A 21301-nucleotide genomic window follows, 5' to 3' on the forward strand; every position below is an offset into this window, starting at 1 on the left:
CTGGTTTATAGTCAAAAGGTGACGACCCAGACGCATAACCACAGGACGGAAAAAAGGAGGATGAGGAGGTGTGTTCACCCTCATGGGAAGGAAGAGAACAGGTGTGTGTGTGTGTCGTGAGCCCACATGGCTGCAGTCACTCATTCGGCGCACATTGAATAATTTGTGTGTGTGTGTGTGTGTGTGTGTGTGTGGCTAGAGTTATAAAATAGTAAACCCCCCTCCATCTCCTCTCATTGCATCACACAAGGACAAATGCACACACAGACTTCGGGGAGGTAACCTGCGTCTGACAGCTATATCCTGGTAAGTGTGTGTGTGTGTGTGTGTGTGTGTGTGTCTGTGTGTGTGTGTGACAGTTAGGTTACAAACCAAACGACACATGGCCCCATTATAAAAATCCCCCTTGGTCCCATTCATCTCTTTTTCCTTCCAGCTTTACTTTCTTAATTTGTCACAAACTCTTTCCTCACCCTTCCCTTTGACCTCTACCCCCCCCCCCCCCTCTCGCCTCCCACTCGTTGTGGTTTTATTTCATCTCCCCTCCCCTGACATCTTCACAGGCTCTGTTGCTGGGACCTCTGATCTGTCCAGAGGGATTTGTGGTCAACACCCTTGTCTGTTATTTTCATTATTCCTCCTCTCCTTCTCCTCTGTTCATCCCTCCATCTTTTGCTGTGTGGTTCCCCAGTGAACCCCCCCCCCCCCCCCCCTTGGCTTTCCTTCATTCACTTTTACGCCTATGAACCTGGCTTTTCTCCCTTCGCTTTCCACCTTTCATCCTCCCTCGGCACAGCTCACTTTCTCTCTCGGTTTTGTACTTCTTTTTTTTTTTTTGTTCCTAACTCTTAATTCTTCATTTCTTAACAACTTTGCTACGCCGTCGTCGTCATGACGATCCCTCTTCCTCCCTCGGATTCCACCCCCGTCCCTTTTCCCGGCATCCATCCTTGCTCCCACACATTAAGGTGGGAATAAGAGGCCACAGGCGGCTCTGCCAGCAGCGATTCGGCCCGGTGACAGTTGTACCACGTCGTGTTCCTGAATGTTCCTCCGCTTTGCAGAAGGTCTCCAGCTTCTCCAGACAGAGGGTCAAACTAGGACAACATCACGTCTGCTCTTGAGACCTCAGGTCCAACCTCCCGTCAGCAGTTACACTGATAATCTTAGATTCTTCCTGTTTCTGTCATTCGTGAGAACAACGGCAGTATAACACGGGAAGAAAAGCTGTGTGCATCCTCCTCCCTCCAAACCCCCCCCCACACCCCCCTTTACTTTCACATATATTCCACATGTCCCATCTGGCTCATAACAAGCCTGTAATAAGGTTATCAAACGCATTGCAGATCCCACATATCATCGGATGCCGCGTGACACGTGACCCCCCCCCCCTCCCCCCCCCCCAGATGTTTGGAACAGTGGTTGTTTTTTACTCATCCGAGACAAACGTTAACAAGATGTGTGTCTTCTTGCCGTCGTCGTGCACAAAGGTTTCTTTTCTTGACGTCCACGTGGCTCACATTCGTTCCCCCCCCCCTCCTGCAGGACTGCTGCACATAACACATGAACGTAATAATTCTTCCAGATTAACACACACCGAACCGGAGCTCAAGTGGAGCACAAGACCCCATGTGTTTGAGCGGCATGAACCTGCCTTATGATGACTTTCTCAGAAACGCATGGGTGGGAGGGAAGGGGGGGGGCGGGGGGGAGTTCGGGGGGGGCTAAAGAGGCTACGAGAGGGAATTGAAAAGAGAGCGGGAGGCTGGAGGATTACGGCGACATGGGGGGAGGATTTGACGGATGACAGGAGTCTTAAAGAGGGAACTAGTGAAGAGGTGAGTGCGTGAAAGAAAATGATCAGGTGAGAGATGAAGGGAGGGGGGGGGTGGGGGTGGGGGTCGAGACAATCGGACACGCCCCCCCCCCCCCCCCCCCCCCCCCTCGCACTGGTGGAAAAGCTGCCGTACTTTGGGAAACAAGTAATACGTGTAAGTCCTTCCCTCGCTGGGAGCTGATCCCCGAGTGAACTGATCGAGGTTGAGTTTTCAATCATAAAAGCGTCTTCCTCGGATTGTCCTGTGGACGTATGTTACACCACCATGAAGCCCCCCTCCAGGCCCCCCCTGCCTGCAGACTTATTTATACGTCCTTCTCGCATAGAAGGCAGACAGTTGAGAAGGACAGGCAGCTGCCGATTGGTGTGTCAGCTGAGATGTAGCCCCTCATCATCTCTCTTCGGCCCTTTCTGCTCCACCTTCACACACAGCTTCAACTCATTTATATGCAGGGAAACCTTCTGCCTGCAAGGAAATAAAATAAATAACCATATTGTGCTGATGACATTGTTAAAGAAGCGGATCAAAGGACCCTGAACTGAACCTTCTTATTACGGACTGGGCTCACCAAAGGGGGGGGGGTATAGGTTGAGGATGCCAATATGTGCGTCTGTGCATGTGTGTGCTATCCTACGATTATTCTGACCCCCTCCCCTGCTCTTCAGAGACAAACACACACACACACACACACACACACACACACACACACTGCCCTTCCCATATTAATTCAACCGCACATTTCCAGGGTTACGCGGGGGAATCCAAAGGGATTATGGGTGTTGACACCCATCTGACCTCAAACCATCATCGTTAATATCATCAGTGCTAATTATTGTCTTTGATTGTTAGTGTTAAATAGTAGTATAATGTTGTCCCGCCGTCTACACAAGTGATGTTTGCTTTACGCTCACCTCCTTCTCCTCATCTTCTACTCTCCGCAATAAATCTTTATCCAGACTTTCTTTCTCCACCACTTGGGAGCGCGGCCCTGATGGGAAAAACGGCCCCAACCGCCCGGAACGCTCCTCTACTCCACTGCAAATGCAGCCATTGCAACCATTTTAAAGACCCTCGGTACCGTCGGCTTTGTTTTTTTCGGCTCGCGGTCGAGTGGCGCCGCGCGCACACGCTGCACCTCGGGAATGCGCGTTTGTGCGCGTTGAGGTTTTTGGGTTGTTTTTTTTTTTACCTTGTGATTCTTGCCGTGCCTGTAGACCATCCAGTCCTCTCCGTTGGTGCTGACCTCCAGCTTGAAGGCGGTGACGTGGTAAGCCTTCTCGGTTTCCTTCGACACGGCGCCCTGGGTGGCGATGCCGGTGAGGACCTTCAGAGTGTGCAGGTCCACCTGTGGTCGCAGGAAGGACACGGGGAGTTTCAACAAATGATGGACAAAGTATTGCAGGATGCAAACTGATAATGCATTTGAATCCCAACTATGTTCTCAAGTGATTTGTATCCGTTTCATACATCTGATGAATCCAGCCGCAGCTCTTACAACGTTAGATGCGCGTCGCCTCTCTGCCTCTCAACGTCCCCTAAGTGGTGAATTTGTTTTGGTTCCACGGGGCCAAAAATGAGCACAATTGAAAGTAACAAAAGACATATTTTGATTTGAAAGTCTTTCAAGTTGCAGAGAGAGAATACTACGTCGTTTTATCAAGACTACTGAGGACCTTTGCATTAATATTTTGTGCTCACATCTGGTATTCAACAGGATCTTGTTGAACGTCGGTTTATTTAAGTGACGCCACATCAGCAGCTATTCTAACACAAAACCACAATCTATTCGTAACCTGAGCCCAACTACAACTGTTTAAACTCTCCGTTTTCATACATTCTGTTCTGTCAAAGAGAGACAAAGAGCGGCTTCGGACAAATAAAGAGCAGAAAATGAGAGAGGTTCCACAGTAAGTTATAACATTCATTCCCCTCCAATGGAGCTGTTGAAACCTGTAGATTAATCAGAACTTGTTGTGTCTCTGTGTGTGTGTGTGTGTGTGTGTGTGTGTGTGTGCATCCCACTGGGGGATGCAGTAGTACAAAACACCGGGGGAGGTAAAATGCTGCGTTTGTTATCTGTCAGAGAGACAGGTGTTTTAGATTACTTCCAACACACACACACACACACACACACACACATGCCTCGACGCTTAGGACCAGTCAGGGATCCACCAAGACAACTAATCGATGGTCCAGGACCTCGGAGAGGGGAGAAGAAGAGGGGTGAGGAGTAAGGGAAATAGGAGAGAGAGAGAGGGGGGGGGATCAAGACAATAGAAGGAGGTGAAGAATGAATAAGAGAGAGAGAGAGAGAGAGAGAGAGAGAGGGAGAGATGCTAAGAGAGCCTTCCTCGGAAAGGCTTCTCATCAATCACAGAGTTGTTTGAAAAAAACGGCGCCACCAGAACTCACATCATCAATCTGCACCACACCTCTGTGGAGCAGCCCAGCGCAGAGCGCAATAGAAGAATAGAAGAGATAAGGATAGCATAGAACCCAAATAGAAGAGACTACACTAGAATAAACAGAACAGACGAGGAGAGAACAAACTACAATAGAAAAGAACAAACTAGAATAGAACAGAACAGAACAGAATACACTAGAATAGAATAGAATCCCAGCATGCCTCGTCTGAGAGATTTAAACGACACACGTGGCTCTTGAGCCAACAGAGCAACACACACATGCCTTGGCTGCGCGGGCGCACATATCAACGAACACACACACACACACACACACACACACGATCGAACACGCTCACGCAGACACGCATGAAGACGTGAGCGCGCGCTCGGTTGAAATGGACCACGCGGTGCTGGATGCAGAAGGAGAGGCATGTTGGCATCCATGACAGCTGCTTGTCAAGACGGGAGGTTGCACACGCACATATGCATCGCATACCTACACACACACACACACACACACACACACACAGACGGTGGACGGGTCTCGCTCATTGCAGAGTGTTAACGCAGGGCAACAGCTGAGAGCCTCTGTGGAACGCGGCAACCCGACCACCATCGCCCCGGTGCCCGCGGAGAGGCGGCACGACGCGGAGGCTTCTCCTGGAGGGCGGTTCCACGCAGCCAAACGATGGCTTTTGTCTTGGTTCCAGGAGCTTACACGGACTTAAAAAGGAAAGTCCGCGACCAAAAAAACGTTGAGCGAACGTCAGCAAATTTGGAGAGAGAGAGAGAGAGAGAGAGAGAGAGAGAGAGAGAGAGAGAGAGAGAGACCTCTGCTATACGCGAAGGAGAGAGAGAGAGAGGGAGAGAGCAGTCGAGGTGAAACAGGAAGAAACACAGCAAATCTCAGAGAGTTAAATTGACTCTGTGAGATTCAATTTGAAGTCCAAGCGGGTGTTTATATCGTCCCAATCTTGTCAGTGTTAAATCAACACTCAACGAAGTGCAACAATTTAACTCGGAATAAGTGTCAAAATAAATCTGATCAGTGTTAAATCACGACGTCATTTAGCTGATGTCAAAAGATATCAAAAAGCAACTTATGTTGCATTTTTAACACATGATTTTAGCCCAGGGAGCAATTTGGGGTTACGTGTATTGCTCAGGGGACACTTTGACATGGGAAAGCCAGGGTTTGAACCAACAACCCTGTGGTTCCTGAAACACACTCTCCTATCCATGCAAACACAGCAAATTTCAGAGAGTGAAATTGACTCTGTGAGATTCAATCTTAACTCTTAGCTGGTGTTTATATCGTCCCCAATCTTGTCAGTGTTAAATCAACACTCAACAAAGTGTTGACATGGAACATGGGTAAGCCAGGAGTCGAACCAACAACCCTGTGGTTCCTGGTGCACCGTCACCAATCCATGCGCCACATTACAAGGAGTTAAGCCTGATACCAAGAAGTGTGACACTGTACAGTTACATTTCAATCCTATCAAAGAGTTAATTGTTTCAAATGAATCTGATCTTGACACTGGATGATGACTCCAGTTCTTTAGTAATATTGACTCTGTAGGAGTTGAATCTTTTTGCAGTGTGATTTTAACTCTGCACTTCAACACTTTTGCCGAACACCGGAAAAATCACAACTGCTGCTTCTACTCTACAAAAAAAAAAGAAGCAAATCCGTCCCTGGCTTCATTGACTCAGTGAACACATCTGTGGAGTCACGCTACAGGAAGGGGGCCAAACCCATGACTTAACCACAGGAAAAGCAGGCGTGAGGCGCAAAAAAAAGCCCCGTCAACAATGAGTGAAGCGCAAAGCCTCCCCCCCCCCCCCCCCCCGCGAGGCCACAAGAAGGTGACACACCGACATGATAATCCGTTGTTTTGTCGAAGAGCGGCTCGCGGGCTGCTTTCAATTCATCTGTGTCTGAGGGGGGGGGGGGGTGAGTACACCTGACCCTTTCCTTTAGCCCTCAAAAACGCCTCAAAGCTTTGGCATTGATTATTGAATTATCCTTCACATACATTCTATATATCATTAAATCCTTCGTGGCGACACTCACAGTCACAGTTTCCTCATTGCATTCTATATAATAATAATATAATTTCTGAGGGTCTAGGGATGAATTCGCACCGCGGCCCCGTGGCAGCCGAACTCGTACCTGTACGAACTCCCTGTTGCTGTCCTCGTTGGGCGTCCATCCGTTGTCATGGTAATTGAGCCGGGCCTGGCGCGGCAGCCAGTGTTCGTCGTAGAAGCTCGACGAGGCCGTGATCTGGTCGTCCGTGATCTTGCCTGACTCCATGCCAAAAGCGTTACTACAGTGGAAAGCTACGAGAAGACAGGAGGAGGGGAAGAAAAAAAAAAAAAAAAAGGGCCAATCAGTCCAAACCAGTTCTTGCATTTTCGACTTTAATTAGTTATTAATTATTTCTTAAAGCCGAGGGCACTTACTCTCACTGACTTCCTTGTGCGTCATGTTGTATCGAGCCGAGAAGCCGTCTTTGGCCACGGCCATGTCAGTGTGGAAGGACAGGGAGAGGATCCCGGTGGACGATTGGATCTCGGGGGGCACCCTGGTCCCGCAGTATCGACCAATCAGAGGGCCCACTGTCGATCAAGAGAACGGGTTCACATTCTGCCGTCGTGCCGCATGTAAATTGTACGTCATGCAATATTTCTGGTTTCACAAGACTTTGCCTTCTGGTGTCGAGATGATTTAATATTTGTTTGGTTCCTTTAACAATCCCTTCATCCCTCAATCTTGTTGTTGTTGTTGTTGTTGTTGTTTTTTTACCCTCTATCCTTTGCTACTTGCGTTGTCTTTTTCTTTCCGCCGTTGTCTTCATCAGTCAACTCTCCACCCTCTCATGTCCCCGCCTCCCCTCCCTCCACCCTTCAACTCTATCTCGGGACTGGATGTGGTATCACAACGTGTGTGTGTGTGTGTGTATAAATCCCACTGTCCTCTTCTCTAATACCACGACTTGTGTATGTCAACGCAAACAGATGAGTGTGATTTAGAGCCCCGGGGTGTGTGTGTGTGTGTGTGTGTGTGTGTGTGTGTGTGTGGATGGGTGGGAGCACAGAGAGTTGATTTATACTTCTAACCCCCCCCCCCCCCCTTCACAAACACACAGATACTGTATGCAAGGCGGCTTGCGGAGGAGGAAGGGGAAGAAAATAGCCGCCAATCGATCAGTGCTATTGATTTTTCATTTTTTTTCTTCTCTTTTGGAATCGTATTTGAAATCCGGCTCTTGCGAAAAACAACGGTAAAAATGTTTAAAGCGTACAGGAAAAAAAGAATCTCAAATCCACAGAGATGATTTCTAAAAATAAATGACCCATGTTTGCATAAATATCCGGGCCAACAAATTAAATATACAGTATATATTATTTATTTTCAACGTTTCTAGCTTTCAGGCAAATATGTTTGAATTTCTCTTCCTAAAACTTCAGCATCTTCTAAAATTCAAAAAAAATAAAAAGGCACATTTGTCCCGTGCCGACACCCAGCAGACACAATACTGCATGCGGTGACACACATGCAGACACGCAGCGATTGGACGGGAATGAGTGAATGAACACAGACGCACAAAACACGGCGCCAGCACTGCTACACACATTCTAACCTCGCAGGACGCAAACATGTCGGGATGCTTCCTGCTTCCTGCTCAGGACCCTCCTTCACCTCCGAATCTCATTCAGCAATATTTCTATTTCCTTCCCTTTCAACCTCCTCCCACCTTCATTTGACTTCGCTTCCTTTCCTTTCATCCTGCTTTCCCTCTTGTGGTCTCTGTCTCTTTCATCCTCTCTTTTCCTTCCATCCTTCATTTTTTTTTTTTATCTTTCTGGTCATCTTAATTATTAGTTTTTTAACTTTCAACTTTGCTTAACCTCTTTTATTCAATGCCATGAATAGTAACGTCGATGTCACGGCGATTTTAACCTAATAAACCTAATAAATAAATAAAATAGATCAGGATTTAACTAATTGGAGAAAATATTTATTTTTCCAAAACAGACCTTCCACCCCCAGCCCCCTAAACACAGGCCTTCATACTCCTCCTCTGGCCTCCATCTCACCTCCTTTCGTTGCTCCTCTTCCTCCCTCTACCTCTTCCATCTCTTCAAACTATAGATCCAGGTTCTCCGTGCCTTGGATTTGTTCTTCTTAAATCTCCCAGTCCCTCTAGGAGCTACACCACAAATATCCTGGCCCTGTACGGTTCATCCTTCTCACCTCCCCCCCCCCCCCCCCCCCGCCTCCCTCAGCTGCTCCTTGTTTTATTTTCCCCTTTTCAAACAACGTGCTGTTTCTCCACAGTCGGTGCCAACTTCCTGCCCGTGAGCTCGGCTTTCATCCGACACACACGGCTACTGAAATAGTTGCTGCTCCACCTCAGTCAACAGCGGTGCAGGAGGAGGGGGGGGCGGGGAGGGGGGGGGGGATGAAAAAAACCCGGCGCTGCTGCAGAGGCGTCGCTCAGCGTCTCACCTCCCGGGAGCCCGTCCCACACCTCCAGCCAGTCGTACTTGCAGTCGCCCTCGCCGCCCGGCAGGGGGTCGTTCTCCAGGTCGAAGGTGAGGAAGGAGAGGGTCACGTCCATGCTGGGCGGGACGACGATGATGAAGGAGCACTCCAGGTTGTGGGGGTATTTGTCGGGGAAGCCCGGGGACTCGATGAGCCCCGTGGGGCTGGTGAAGTTGCGCGAGCAGTCGGAGCCTGGGACAGAGGACGCGGAAAGGAACATTACAACAAACGACTAAAAAGAACATGGTTCACGTCTCCCTCTGGGGGAGGGATGAAGATGCAGAGAGGTGAGAGCGAGAGGACGCAACTCCACGGAAAGCCTCGGCCTGGATGTCCATGACAGAAAAAAGCTGCTTGTGTACATTAAGTGCACTTTAGCTGAGAAAAAGACAAACAGTGGCAAATGAAACTGAGCTAATAGGAGAGAGGATGTAGAATCTGTGGACAGCATCAGGGCCCGGGTGGTCCGACAGCTATCATGAGTATTAGATACCGCCATACGTGCACACAGACACACACACGCACACACACACACACGCGGTGATCTGAGGGGTGATGTGCGACTGAATGACTGTAATAGCCTCTCTGTTAATATCGAGTCACGCGCGTTCACACGGAGTGGATGTGCTCGCTATTATCTCAGTCCACCCAGCCGTGTGCAACCATCACACACACACACACACACACACACACACACACACACACACTGTCTAAGCGCCTTACAGTAACCCATTTCCCCTCCAGTCTGTTGGACTGTCTGCTCCTGCGCTCGCATGCTTGTACGAGTAGATGAAGATAAAGCAAAGAGGAACACATTAGGAGAACGTGTGTGTGTGTGTGTGTGTTTATTCTCCCATGCAAAGTGCTCGTGTGAGCGTGTCCACGTACACTTTTAAGAATCTGTAAAGAGACGTCTGCATCAGATGTGCTCGAAAGCCCTCAAAGCTGTTGCCACGCGGCCACTGCTTCGTGCTCAGAACTAAAAGTGCCTTTTTTCAGGATTTCTATAATTATATTATCCAGATTTCGGGGTATTTGGCCCTGGGCAATGGCATTAATGAGATTAGACAAACAAACTGGCGCGTTTTGGCAGAGATCATGGGTGTTACAGCAGGAGCTTCGCCTCTGTGCAAGTAAACATGCCAATATTTAACGAATAATAAAAAATAAAAAAACAACACCAAAAATAGCTTACAAATTGTATTTTTAGTGTGAAGCCAGTTTTCTGCTTGTTATTGTGAACGTCTGCCCCCATGCAATGATTCCAGATACAAGGAACTGTATCTCATTGTGTCTGCCCCCCCCCCCCCCCCCCATAGAGCCAGTAACTGGATAACATCGGTCTGAAAGTGTGTGTGTGTGTCTGTGTAAAGTGCACGCCTGACCAGTTGTGTTGCCTACAGCTATTTTTCCCTTCTCATTACTTCATGTTCATGAACACTGCAAAAACACTTGTGCCCTCCTTTCTCTTTCTGTCCCTCCTCCTCATCCTGTCTCCACCTTGTCCCTCCTCCTGTCTCCACCTTGTCCCTCCTCCTCATCCTGTCTCCACCTTGTCCCTCCTCCTGTCTCCACCTTGTCCCTCCTCCTGTCTCCACCTTGTCCCTCCTCCTCCTCCTGTCTCCACCATGTTCCTCCTCCTGTCTCCACCTTGTCCCTCCTCCTCCTCCTGTCTCCACCATGTCCCTCCTCCTCCTCCTGTCTCCACCTTGTCCCTCCTCCTCCTCCTGTCTCCACCTTGTCCCTCCTCCTGTCTCCACCTTGTCCCTCCTCCTCCTCCTGTCTCCACCATGTCCCTCCTCCTCCTCCTGTCTCCACCTTGTCCCTCCTCCTCCTCCTGTCTCCACCTTGTCCCTCCTCCTCCTCCTGTCTCCACCATGTCCCTCCTCCTCCTCCTGTCTCCACCTTGTCCCTCCTCCTCCTCCTGTCTCCACCATGTCCCTCCTCCTCCTCCTGTCTCCACCTTGTCCCTCCTTCTCCTCCTGTCTCCACCATGTCCCTCCTCCTCCTCCTGTCTCCACCTTGTCCCTCCTCCTCCTCCTGTCTCCACCTTGTCCCTCCTCCTGTCTCCACCTTGTCCCTCCTCCTCCTCCTGTCTCCACCATGTTCCTCCTCCTGTCTCCACCTTGTCCCTCCTCCTCCTCCTGTCTCCACCATGTCCCTCCTCCTCCTCCTGTCTCCACCTTGTCCCTCCTCCTGTCTCCACCTTGTCCCTCCTCCTCCTCCTGTCTCCACCATGTCCCTCCTCCTCCTCCTGTCTCCACCTTGTCCCTCCTCCTCCTCCTGTCTCCACCTTGTCCCTCCTCCTCCTCCTGTCTCCACCATGTCCCTCCTCCTCCTCCTGTCTCCACCTTGTCCCTCCTCCTCCTCCTGTCTCCACCATGTCCCTCCTCCTCCTCCTGTCTCCACCTTGTCCCTCCTCCTCCTGTCTCCACCATGTCCCTCCTCCTCCTCCTGTCTCCACCTTGTCCCTCCTCCTCCTCCTGTCTCCACCATGTCCCTCCTCCTCCTCCTGTCTCCACCTTGTCCCTCCTCCTCCTCCTGTCTCCACCATGTCCCTCCTCCTCCTCCTGTCTCCACCTTGTCCCTCCTCCTCCTCCTGTCTCCACCATGTCCCTCCTCCTGTCTCCACCATGTCCCTCCTCCTCCTCCTGTCTCCACCATGTCCCTCCTCCTCCTCCTCCTGTCTCCACCTTGTCCCTCCTCCTCCTCCTGTCTCCACCTTGTCCCTCCTCCTCCTCCTGTCTCCACCTTGTCCCTCCTCCTCCTCCTGTCTCCACCATGTCCCTCCTCCTCCTCCTGTCTCCACCATGTCCCTCCTCCTCCTCCTCCTGTCTCCACCTTGTCCCTCCTCCTCCTCCTGTCTCCACCTTGTCCCTCCTCCTCCTCCTGTCTCCACCTTGTCCCTCCTCCTCCTCCTGTCTCCACCATGTCCCTCCTCCTCCTCCTGTCTCCACCTTGTCCCTCCTCCTCCTCCTGTCTCCACCATGTCCCTCCTCCTGTCTCCACCATGTCCCTCCTCCTCCTCCTGTCTCCACCATGTCCCTCCTCCTCCTCCTCCTGTCTCCACCTTGTCCCTCCTCCTCCTCCTGTCTCCACCTTGTCCCTCCTCCTCCTCCTGTCTCCACCTTGTCCCTCCTCCTCCTCCTGTCTCCACCTTGTCCCTCCTCTCTGCTGTTCATAAATATAAATGAGTTTAATACTATTCAAAGCGCCTCGCACTCTGTCTGTTTTCTATGAATTTGCGTCTCCCCCTCATCCGTCTCCCCTTCCTCTGCGTCTCCCGCTTCTCCTCCTTTCTTTTTCGGTCCTTTCTTCCACTCTCATCTCCTGCCGTTCTTTTTTTCCATCCCTCGTCCTATGAATCTTTTCATCTTCCTAAGAAAGAAACACGTGTTTCACGATGGGGTATGAGGTGTGTGTGTGTGTGTGTGTGTGTTGCTGGGTAGATCTGGCTCACTGGTTTCGGGTAGACGGGACGAGTCCTGTCTGTTTGTGTAGTGTTTGTGTGGCGAGGAATGCATTTTTGTCCATTTCCCTCGAAACAAAACCCACAATTATTCCCCCCACTCCAGGTTGAGTTAACACACACACACACACAAACACATTAGTGCACATTTAGACGGGACTTTACACACACACACACAGCTCCACAGACCCTTCAAACCACGGCGCGGTTTGTGTACGGTTCGATGGTCACTCAGCGCCACTTAATTTGGGGATTTTAAGTTGCGACATTGCGACGCTCCGTTTGAGCCTCTGTCACATGATCACAGCAGGCGTTTCCCTCCACAATAACTTTCCCGTTCAAACCAAATTACCGACGACATGTGAAATCAGCAGGTCACAAGGAAACCACCCGCTTGGCGTTTTTTTGACGCAATTTGCTAAAAGCTCCAAACCAACATTTCTAAATGGCCACAATTGGGGAAATATTTTTCCCATTCATTACTGAGTTTGACGCGTTGGTAAACAGTGTCTGCTTCTAACTAGCGTTCAGAAAAGAACCAATTAAAGGTCAATAGCAGGTGCCAATATCCTTTAAAAAGCCCTATGATAGTGAAGTCGTTTAAAATCTTCAGATCCGGAGCCGCTTGCCTCAATGGAAGCAGGAGGCGGGGGGAGGTGGGGGGGTTAGCGAGCAACCTGATTGGTCGAAACGGCGAGTTGATGGGTCGTGCCCCCGGAGGTATTTGGCGGAAGGTAAACAGCGGCAGCCATTGGTCAGGACGGTCTCGATGGCTTCCACATTACGCCGCCTGAGGGTTGTGTGTCTGTGTTTTGCTCACAGAAATCTGTTCGCACAGTCGCACCGTGGGGAGCCCCCCCCCCCCCCCCTACCCCACCCCCCACCCTGATTCGGGTCAAAAGCTTGCGGGGGTAAATGATTAGTATCGAAGGCTGGGATTAGTTGGTTTTTTTTGGTTAGGGTGATGTTTCAGGCTTGGGGAGGGTGGGTGCAGGTTGGTGTCCTCATAAGGGACCCAAATAGGTGGCGTGGGTGTGTGTTGGGGAGTGAACATGTGTGCGTGCAGACGAGCTGCCCTGCATTTGTGAGTCACCGCCCGGCCTGCATCATGCATTCATGTGTGTGTGTGTGTGTGTGTGTGTGTGTGTGTGTGTCTGTGTCTGGAGAGTTCTGGGTCATCATAACAGCTGGGGGCACACTGCCTAGACAATGAGTGTTGATTGGTCGCCACATTCTGGTGTCTGGGCTCCTATTGGCTGCAGTTTTACTACAGTATCCATAGAGACAGAGCTGTAAACAAAAACAAGTTTGTTTTTGTATTTTTCTCTTTAAGAATTTTCTTTTGCTTTCGCCCCAAGTTCGTCATTTTGATGTCAATTACTGTCATTTTAAATGTGACCGTATAATAGACCTCATTCCCATGGATGCTGTTATTGGATGTGTGTCAGTCCACACTGTTCATCTTTGAGAGGGTGCAGTAATTAGGACACCCGGTGCATGGGGAACCATCTCCTCTCACACACACACACACACACACACACACACACACACACACACATGCAATGACACCATGGGGAGGCACAAATAGAGGAGTGGGGATTAACCACTATTGGAGCTCAAAACGTTTTGCTTTGTTTGAAATAATTGTCATCAAACATTTTACATACAACACTTTGTTTCCTGTCCCAAGAAAACAATCTCACTCAAGTTTTTTTAAAAAAAAGCCTTCTGGCTACAGCTCTAAAAAAGGCTTCTAGAGTCAGAGATTTAAGAGAAAAATGTGGAGAAAAGTCAAGCGAATCCCCTAAATCATCCCGATAATGAATAAGTGGACTATTTCCTTTTCTATTTTCTGAGAGATAACACATTAAACATAAAAACTGAACTTGACAACGTTACAAAAATGACAGATTTCTCTTGATGTTCCTCTCTCCGTGTTGACGAGACTTGGAGACTTGATCTTTGGTTAACCAGAACAGAATGTGCATGGGTGGCACACATAGATACATATTTAGACAGTTTACCGTAAGGCTGAACAGAATCTACACACCCACACACACACACACACAAGATCTATCTAGTCACCCACATGACCAGCCGTTCTGCTGCACCTTCCAGGGTAACAGGATCTTGTTAACAGTATGGCAACAGCTTGCGTGCTCCAAATGTCTCCATCGCTGCTGCCAGGGAACGCTGCGCAGGCCAAATACACACGTCCATACTAACACAAAGTCGCACAAACAGACAGACCTAGAGGAGGTCCTGTGTGTGCCTCGTGAGTAGTTTATCAGAAGAGCAGAGATCCCGTCTGTAGTTAATGGATTTTTTTTTTTTTTTTTTTTTAAAGAAGTGGGATTCCATCCTTTTGGAACTTGGCTCGTGCCCCAAAACGGCATTTGTTCACATTCAAGTGACAAAGTCCTCGAGTGGCCTCCGGGACACAAGATGATGGTTCAGATAAACTGGTATTTTTTTTATTTTTTAAATAAATGACCACAGTTAATAACTTCTCAACCAAAACCACAACCAGCACTGAAACGAAGGGACCAAGGGGGCATGTCTATTGAACCCAAGCGGTCTGGCAGCCAGTGATGTCATCGAGCAGATTATCAAGCCCTTGTGAAGCCGTGGGGCCTCGTGAATTCGTGTTCAAGTGTCACTCCAGCGGCGTCGCCGTCACTGTCGGCCCGTTGGACCCCCGACACGCGGCCCGTCGCCCCGAGTGGCGTTTTGATCAAACGGCAGTAATCTGCGTTTTGGGAGGATTCGTCCCAGACGCCTCCCATGAAGCGGCTTTCGTCTCCCGCCTTTCGATCCATGAATTGACCCCCCCCCGCCCTCCCACCTTCTCTCTCGGGTGTGAACACTGACACCCTCGTTGTTTCCATCAGGTGGACTGTGTCGGGCGCAAAGAAACACACACACACACACACACACACAGACAGACACACACACACACACACACACACACACACACACACACATTGGAAATCCCAAAAGGCTGGAGCCAGAGCGAGAAACGACTACAACCGCACGTGTTGTGTTAGTAACCTCAACCCTCGGTGTGTGTGTGTGTGTGCGTCTCAAGGGAACAGGGCTCAGGACTCAATTAAGTGGGTATGTGTGGAATGCTTTCAGGGGGGGGGGGGACAAGATGGCTGTGGGGCCGACACTATGCGCCCCTGTGTCTCAGCTGCCCTTGATCTCAATTGGTCTCACTTTGGCTGACCCATGGCAGCGTGAAGGGGAGCCACGTCACGCACACACACACACACACACACACACACACACACACACACACACACACACACACACACACACACACACACACGGTTCCATAAAGGGGAGAAATGTCTCGCCTGGACGGTCTGAAGGGCTCTCAGGGGTCCTCCATGAGTCGTTTGTAGCACACTCGCTGGTGGCCTCGCGGCGTGGAGGCAACAACCGACGCCGCTTTTACGCCCAGGGGGGGGGGGGGTGGGGGGGCAGGGGGGGGGGATACGATATCAACAGTTTTCGACGTGGAATTTACCGGTTTTGAAGACTTCGTAGCGCAGCGAGAAGCCGGCGCCCTGGTGGGCGTAGTCCGACACGAACTTGATGTGGAGGGCGGGTCCTGACGATATGATGGGGGCGGGGGCGATGTTGCTGCAGTGCTTCCCCAGCAGGTCGGCGGACTCTGAGTTCCCGTCGTGGATCTCTACGTAGTCGTACCTGGAGGGCGGCGACACAAAAAAAGAACCATCAGAGACACGTATTGATTGCACGCCGTTTTAATTACAATCCTGAGGTCCAAACAGGGAAAGCAAATATCATTTTCAGTGAAATGCAACGCCGCAGCACCAAATGCAGCGTGGATGCTTGATGTGCAGACATTTAATTAACACACTGAAGTGGTGTTTAGGGAATGAGGGGAAACAATACTTTCATTTGAGGAGGAGGAAATTGTTTAAAGCTTTTCAGGCTGCTTTGCTTCGGATATTCTTTGTTTTGTTTTTTTTTGCTTTCTTTATTAGTTTTTTTTCATCTGGCAGCCACATCACATTTGGGGGGGTGAGGGGGGTTCGGCAAACAAAAACGGGAGCAGTGGGCTAATTTGTTTGCATCCATCCGCGGCCGGAGGGACTCGGGGGGGAAAAAAGCCCGGTTAGTATCAGCAGGAGCGTCGGGCGTCATTAGCATTCAGATGAATGCAGCAGAAGACAGAAGACATTGGCCGTACACAGGGGAGGGGGGGGCAGGGGGGGGGGGATAAAAGAACCACCTGCGACCAGGCCGAACGGTAAAGGACGCCGCTCTAAAATTCAATAACTGCACCGGAATCGAGTGATTATCCCAAAGCGCTGCTGCCGTCACGGTCTGCAGAACACCGTTTTATGGATTAAAACTATATTACGATGCAAACAAAAAGGGACCACCCCCCCCCCCTCCCTCCCTCCTCCCACCTCCCACTCGGCTCCCACCGGGGAACCTCGGTGTCACCTGGTGCTGAACTTCTGAAGAAACCCGGAGCGTCTCCTTCCCTTAAGAGTGATTCGGAGGTGTCACGAGGAGCTGATGGAAGGACGGGGGGGTAAACGGGTCACTGAGCCCTGATCCGGGTCCCACCGGGGGCCCGTCCCACTGTGAGAGCTGTTTGAACTGCGGATGCACCCTGCGCGCGCTGCCTTTGATGCTAGCGAAGGATCAAACTGGAACAAATGACTCTCGTTTACATCTTTCGCCCCCGAAGTCTAATTCAATAATGTTTGTAACTCAGCCCGAAGGCCCTCAGTTCTCTGAGAAATTCACATTTTCCACTTTATTTTCTTCCAGTGGATGTAGGTCAAATACAGCCTGTGACTTTCCTTTTCCTATGAAAGGAGGGTTCTGAGTCTGAGTTTCGGGCCCGACTGTTCTGGGTACCTAAAGACACACCTGCCGGACTCTGAAATAGCTTCCTGGAGAGAAATTCCCTCGGCAACTTGACCCCCCCAAAGAAGACATAAAGTTCGACGTGCGAGTCGAGTGATTTCAATTTTAATGAGGCTCTTTCTTAATGCCGGACATTTCTTTAACATATCGATCAGTTCTGACCACGGGGGCCTCTAACTGCTCTGATATTGCTCGTTCTCCGTGGCTCTAAAAGTCATCAAGTGGGTATTCCTTAACCTTCAGGAACCCACGGCATCTTGTCTTTTATAGATATATGCTTTAAGTACAACATTTATTGACTTTTAAAACTACCACAGACCTTCGATAGAGACAGATCCATGTTCCCCATGTAAGCTGCACTGCTATTACAACCCATTATAGGCTTTTTTAACGCATTTTACACGTTATACAGACTGTTTTTTTCATTAGTATTCGTTAACCTCAGCCCTTAAAGGTGCTATGAAATGGATTTGGGAGCATTTCCGTCGCATCTCAGCGGCTCCCGTGCATGTCAGTGCACGAGGCGCAGCAAGTTTGCCGCTGTATCGATGCTTTGAATCCTGCATGTTGTGCCCATAACAAGAGCTGAGTCTGAAACCCAGAGTTCACAGGCTCAACTTTTAGGGACCCTGAATAGGAGGTCATGACGCAGACTGTCATGTGTGTGAGTGTGTGTGTGCGTGTGTGTGTGCGCGTGTGTGTATGTGTCACAGTTCCTGTCATATTTTCCCAAGAGAACGCCTCATCCCGGGCGACAGTTTCCTCCTCCTCTTTTGTGAAATGACAACTTTGTTTAACGGCTACTCAAGATCTCCTCTTCCTCCTCCTCCCGGCTCACTCTTCCTCTAATTATTTCTCAGCGTTTTAATTTTCAACGCTGTCTCTTTCCCAATCATTCTTTGACTTCTCCCCTTTTTTCTCACTCTGTCCCCTTTTTCCCTCTCTCTCACGTTGCTGTCAGAATACACAGCGGCCCGAGAGACGGGCGAGAGGGAGGATGTCAGAATATGTGAATATTTGAATTTCAAAACCCACCCTTTATTAACAAAGCTGAGAGGATGAATGGACCACGGATGGATGAATAGATGAATAGATTAAACCGACAGTCACATCGACTCTGGCAGCACTTGAGTAGACTCACATAATCGTTTGCCAAAGCTCGGTTCACCTTATTTACACTAAAATCTGCTGGGGTTTTTTTTTTCTCACTGTGCCGGCTGGACCTGTTGAGGTGTTTTTTTGGGGTGTGGAACAGATTTCAAACTCAGCCGGCACAGCGAAGCACTTAGTCAGAGAGAGAGAACATGACACTGCACCCGCCATGCCAAGTCCCCCCCCTCCCCCCCGTGGTGGACGGACAGAGACAGGTGTCCCCTCCGTCGCTTCCTCCCTCCCCACAGCCCCAAACACACACACACACACAGTCACTCTTACGTCAGCACACACACACACACGCGCGTTCTGTCTCACACATAAACACAGTGGTTGGAGCACACAGCCTGTGGCCATGCACTCATCTATGGGGGGTGGGGGTGGGGGGGGGGGGGGGGGTCGAGGTTTCCTACAACTGTCTGTGTGTAGGAGGAAAACAGCCTCTAACAAACGTTTCTCTCTCTCTCTCTCTTTTCAGACCTGCCTCAGGAAAAGACAAGGAGTCTGAATTTGCTTCTCCCACCCTCTTTGCAGATTTCCCTTGTTGACAAGCAGTGTGCGAGCAGATTTTTCCTTTCTTGCATGAAAGAAATGATGAGAGACAAATGTTGGTTGCAAAATGTGTAACATTATTCAGGTGTGTGTGTGTGTGTGTGTGTGTGTGTATGAGTAAGGTTGTTTCAGCGAGAAAGCTCTCCAGAGTCCGTCTGATGGGAACCAAGGAGAAGGTTTCGGATGCACTTCCACCCCTCCACCCTCCACCCTCCTCCTCCTCCTCCCTCCTCCTCCTCCTCTTCCCTCCTCCCTGGGTCTTAATTGCTTTTCACACGTTCTCTCTCTCTCTCTCTCTTTTTAGGTTGAAGTTGTCTCCTTACACCTGCACATTTCTTTCCAGCGTCGGGGTGCCGTTAGCGGTAGACAGAGCGTCTGCCGTCGCACACAGACACACACAGACACACACAAAGACTAACAACTGCCAGCCAGACTGGTAGTAAATGTGTGTCAGTGTTGGAAATAAAAGGTATTCAAGTCCCTTTGAACACAGTGATGCTTCAGTAACTGTGATTCTTTTTCCTGAAGGGGGTTTGTTCTCTCGTTTCCTGCATGCTATAATAATATAATATATAATAACACGCTGTGTTTACCTGTTTATTTAGCTAACGGCTAACAGCTAACGGGAGGTAAAAGTGCACGTCCTAACGTACCTCGGGCTGAGACCTGCACTCTAATGACAGCACTTCTCCAGTTCTTATACGTTTTTTTATCATTTTTTTTTAAAATTAAATAAATAAAATATTATTTTTACGATTTCTTCGTAGAAGGTTAGTGACCATTGGGCTCTGCGTCAGGACACAAACCATCTGGAGGCGGTGGATTCTTCTCTGACTGTTGGGAGATGTTTCCCATAAGGAATGACACCGATCTAGTTCAGCTGCTGCTGCTGCTGCTGCTGGTGTTTCTCACTTGCTCATATTATTCTCTTACATACTACGTACATCCCTGGAGACAAAGACTCTCAAGCTACAACTACACGCTCTTAAGCAACCACTTGAGAATCTGAAGGAGAATTCAAGCTGAGAGCAGCATCCTGCATATGTTGCTACAGAATCAGAGCCCGTCATCATTGCTATTGACTCCACTGTTTTCATTAGTACCCATTTTATTCCACAGCGACTGAGTCACTTGTAAAGTCAGAATTGTGCGTTTTAATTTGCTATGCTTTGGTTTATGAGTACATGACCCACCTCTGCGTGAAGATAGAATATCCATTTACCTGTGTCGGAAGAGCATCCGCAGCCGGTCTGTCACTGGAGCAGATAATAGAGAGTGATTGACTTCGCTGTTATCAAGTAATACGCCTGTTACTGCAGACAGATGGGCAGAGCGCGTGCGTGTGCGCGTGTGCGTGTGCACGCCGGTCCGGCAGAAGTCTCCAGGACAACAATCGATTCCTCATTATGGCTTTAACACACATTGATCAGGGTCAGTCCTTCAAAGACACGCACACACACACACAAACGCAGTCATTACAGTAGCAGACATTGATCATGCAGACCTTCAGGGCCTCAGGGAGGGTCTGTAAATCAGACTACTGATATTATCGTCATTATCTGTGTGTGTGTGTATGTGTGTGTGTGTGTGTGTAGGTGAGAGAGAGAGAGAGAAAGCCAGGCTGTACGTGCGTCGTAGTGTCCATGTCATGTGCACGATATTCTGTTATAACTATCCCAGAATGCAGTGGGCTGCATTGATCTGAAGGTTGCAGGTGTGTAACACAAAATGAGACCTCTCTGCTGTACTTGCAATGAGTGATTTCTGGACCGAGCCGAGGGCTCTTGATTGATGGGGAGGGGTTTTGATCCCCTTTTTTTTCCTGATATATAACCGGCGTGAGGCATCTGCCTGCAACTGATGCGCCGATGGGGATCACCAGCTGCACAAAAGCCTGCTTGCACCTAAAAGAAGCTCGATGCATCGTGAATTTTAAACTGCGTCGTAGGGGAACGTCTGTGCCCCCCCCCCCGAGGCGCGTCGTCCCCTCCATCTCCTCCGCGTGGTGCCGGCGAGGCTCGTCGGGACGCGGCGCCCCCCCCCCCCCCCCCCGTGATGTTGATTCAAACGTGCAGGCGGCTGCTAAATGTCCACAGCCGGTACCCTGAGCATCCACATTCTGCTCATCACTCTGCCCCCCCCCCCACACACCCCCTTCCTGCCCCGAGGCCAGCGCGTCACATCGCATCGCTCCACCTCAGGCTCCCCTCTGGGTCCATGGCGTGTCTCCTCATAGGTGCGTTCCAATCGTGCATTCCAAGACTCCTCTAACAGGGCACGTGCGTCACAGGTGTGTTCTTACAAGGTTTCAGACTCACCGGCGCGAACAAAAAACAGAAAGGAGAAGATGAAACGGGAGATGGAGTTTAAGGGCAGCAAATAGATTTGGCGTGAGGTTAAATGATTGATTGAGGCG

The 21301-nt window shown here is 49.9% G+C and overlaps 1 protein-coding gene across 1 annotated transcript in view; it reads right to left on the reverse strand.

Annotated features, from left to right (window-relative positions):
* The window catches only part of LOC119228406 (neuropilin-2-like), a 58070-nt gene that overhangs the window by 24888 nt on the left and 11881 nt on the right, over positions 1-21301 (reverse strand). The window contains exons 3-7 of the mRNA XM_037487904.2: positions 15800-15981; positions 8763-8990; positions 6713-6868; positions 6420-6589; positions 3028-3183 (exon numbers count right to left, since the gene is read on the reverse strand). Coding sequence (XP_037343801.2) covers positions 3028-3183; positions 6420-6589; positions 6713-6868; positions 8763-8990; positions 15800-15981 — 892 coding nt within the window. The remainder of the gene's footprint in view (positions 1-3027; positions 3184-6419; positions 6590-6712; positions 6869-8762; positions 8991-15799; positions 15982-21301) is intronic.

This window comes from Pungitius pungitius, unplaced genomic scaffold, assembly GCF_949316345.1.
Source record: "Pungitius pungitius unplaced genomic scaffold, fPunPun2.1 scaffold_58, whole genome shotgun sequence".
NCBI lineage: Eukaryota > Metazoa > Chordata > Actinopteri > Perciformes > Gasterosteidae > Pungitius > Pungitius pungitius.